Source organism: Sinocyclocheilus grahami, unplaced genomic scaffold (assembly GCF_001515645.1).
Source record: "Sinocyclocheilus grahami isolate Dianchi unplaced genomic scaffold, SAMN03320097.WGS_v1.1 scaffold1482.1, whole genome shotgun sequence".
Classification (NCBI taxonomy): domain Eukaryota; kingdom Metazoa; phylum Chordata; class Actinopteri; order Cypriniformes; family Cyprinidae; genus Sinocyclocheilus; species Sinocyclocheilus grahami.
Window position 1 is genome coordinate 151,083 of NW_015506661.1, and position 1,583 is coordinate 152,665.

General features: G+C 40.0%; 1 protein-coding gene across 8 annotated transcripts in view; it reads left to right on the plus strand.

Moving 5' to 3' along the window:
- The window catches only part of LOC107570597 (zinc finger protein 239-like), a 63,893-nt gene that overhangs the window by 17,656 nt on the left and 44,654 nt on the right, over nucleotides 1-1,583 (plus strand). The window contains exon 1 of one of the 8 annotated variants that reach the window (XM_016256832.1): nucleotides 7-772. The exons of the other annotated variants lie outside the window; for them this stretch is intronic. Within the exon in view, the coding sequence (XP_016112318.1) occupies nucleotides 90-772 (683 nt within the window). The 5' untranslated portion in view covers nucleotides 7-89. Of the gene's footprint in view, nucleotides 1-6; nucleotides 773-1,583 lie in introns of those variants that run through there. 8 annotated transcript variants of the gene reach the window in all.

A 1,583-nucleotide genomic window follows, 5' to 3' on the forward strand; every position in this document is an offset into this window, starting at 1 on the left:
AACACATGAAAACCCACAGTGAAGAAAAGCCATATACCTGTGATCGGTGTGGGAAGAGTTTCAAGCGAAAAGAAGGCCTTAATGAACACATGAAAACCCACAGTGAAGAAAAGCCATATACCTGTGATCAGTGTGGGAAGAGTTTCAAGCGAAAAGAAGGCCTTAATGATCACATGAAAATCCACACTGGAGAGAAGCCGTACACATGTGATCAGTGTGGGAAGAATTTCACACAAAGAGGATCCCTTTATCAACACAAGAAAACCCACACTAGAGTGAAGCCATACACGTGTGCACAATGTGGGAAGTTTTTCAAAAATTCTAGTTTTTTTAAAGTACACCTGCGTACTCATTCTAGAGAAAGACAATATAACTCTGACCAGTGCAGTAAAAATAATTTCAGGGCAGATTTCCCGAAGGGCCACCTAAAAGTTCATACAAAAGAGAGGCCTTACGCATGTAATTTATGTGGAAAGCGTTTTAGTCAGATGGTTGCATTAAAAATACACCAGAAGAGACACAGCGATGTGAAGGATCATATTTGCTCTGAGTGTGGGAAGGCTTTTTTTACCGATAGCGAAGTGAAACAACACCAATCTGTTCACACTACAGAAACACCTTACAAGTGCTCACACTGTGACAAGAGCTTCAAACGGTCAACACATCTACAAATACATGAGAGGATCCACACTGGAGAGAAGCCGTATCACTGCCATTCATGTGGGAAGAGATTCACTCAATTATATTCTTTAATCTGTCATAAATTACATGTGTGCATGTCTGAAATTACAGTAAGTAGTTCAAGTTCTGGTCCTGTACTTCCAGGTATGATAGATGGTAGGTAGGGCTGCATTAAGTAATTATTTTGATACATGATTAATCAGAGATTATTAGAATGATTAATCAACTAATTTTTGATTTATTTCACAGATTAATCAGTAGCTTTTATTATTTTTTCGACTTTTTATTTAAAATGTTGAGTTACACCCATTCTAACTGATAAATAAAATAAGGGAATCACAAGTTTTTGAAAATGTCTTTTTAATAAACTGAGTTAACTGAATTACTATCCTCTTCAGATATTTTGTCCTCCTCAGACGTCATCAATACACCAACTTTGCTTAGAACTGAAACACAAAAACAAAAGGGCATTACACAACACATAGGAGGCTAAGATATTCATCATTCATTAATTTAGAACCCTTTGTGAGTGGTTTGGCCAGTAATCTTTAGAACACTGAGGCTTGCGGGCTTGAGAGTGTAGGCTGGCAGCTCATGCTGACATCAGCAGAGGATCCTCCACATTGGATACCAGTCTTGTCCAATCCAAGATGGTTCCAGGGGTGGCTATGACAGCTGGAATCCATGCTGGGCCGAGCTCTGTGGGGGAAGTTTAGGGGATGGTTCCTCCCTACCTGTCCTACTGTGAAAGGAGTTCCACACAGCTGTTGTGCCAAGTCCATATATTGAGCCATAATCCAACTGGGATCACCCCTAGCATCAGTTGGCTGATATAGTTGTCCAGTCTGCCCCAAAAACGGTCCATTAAAATTACTTTCGTCAATGGTGAGAGGTGAGAACAC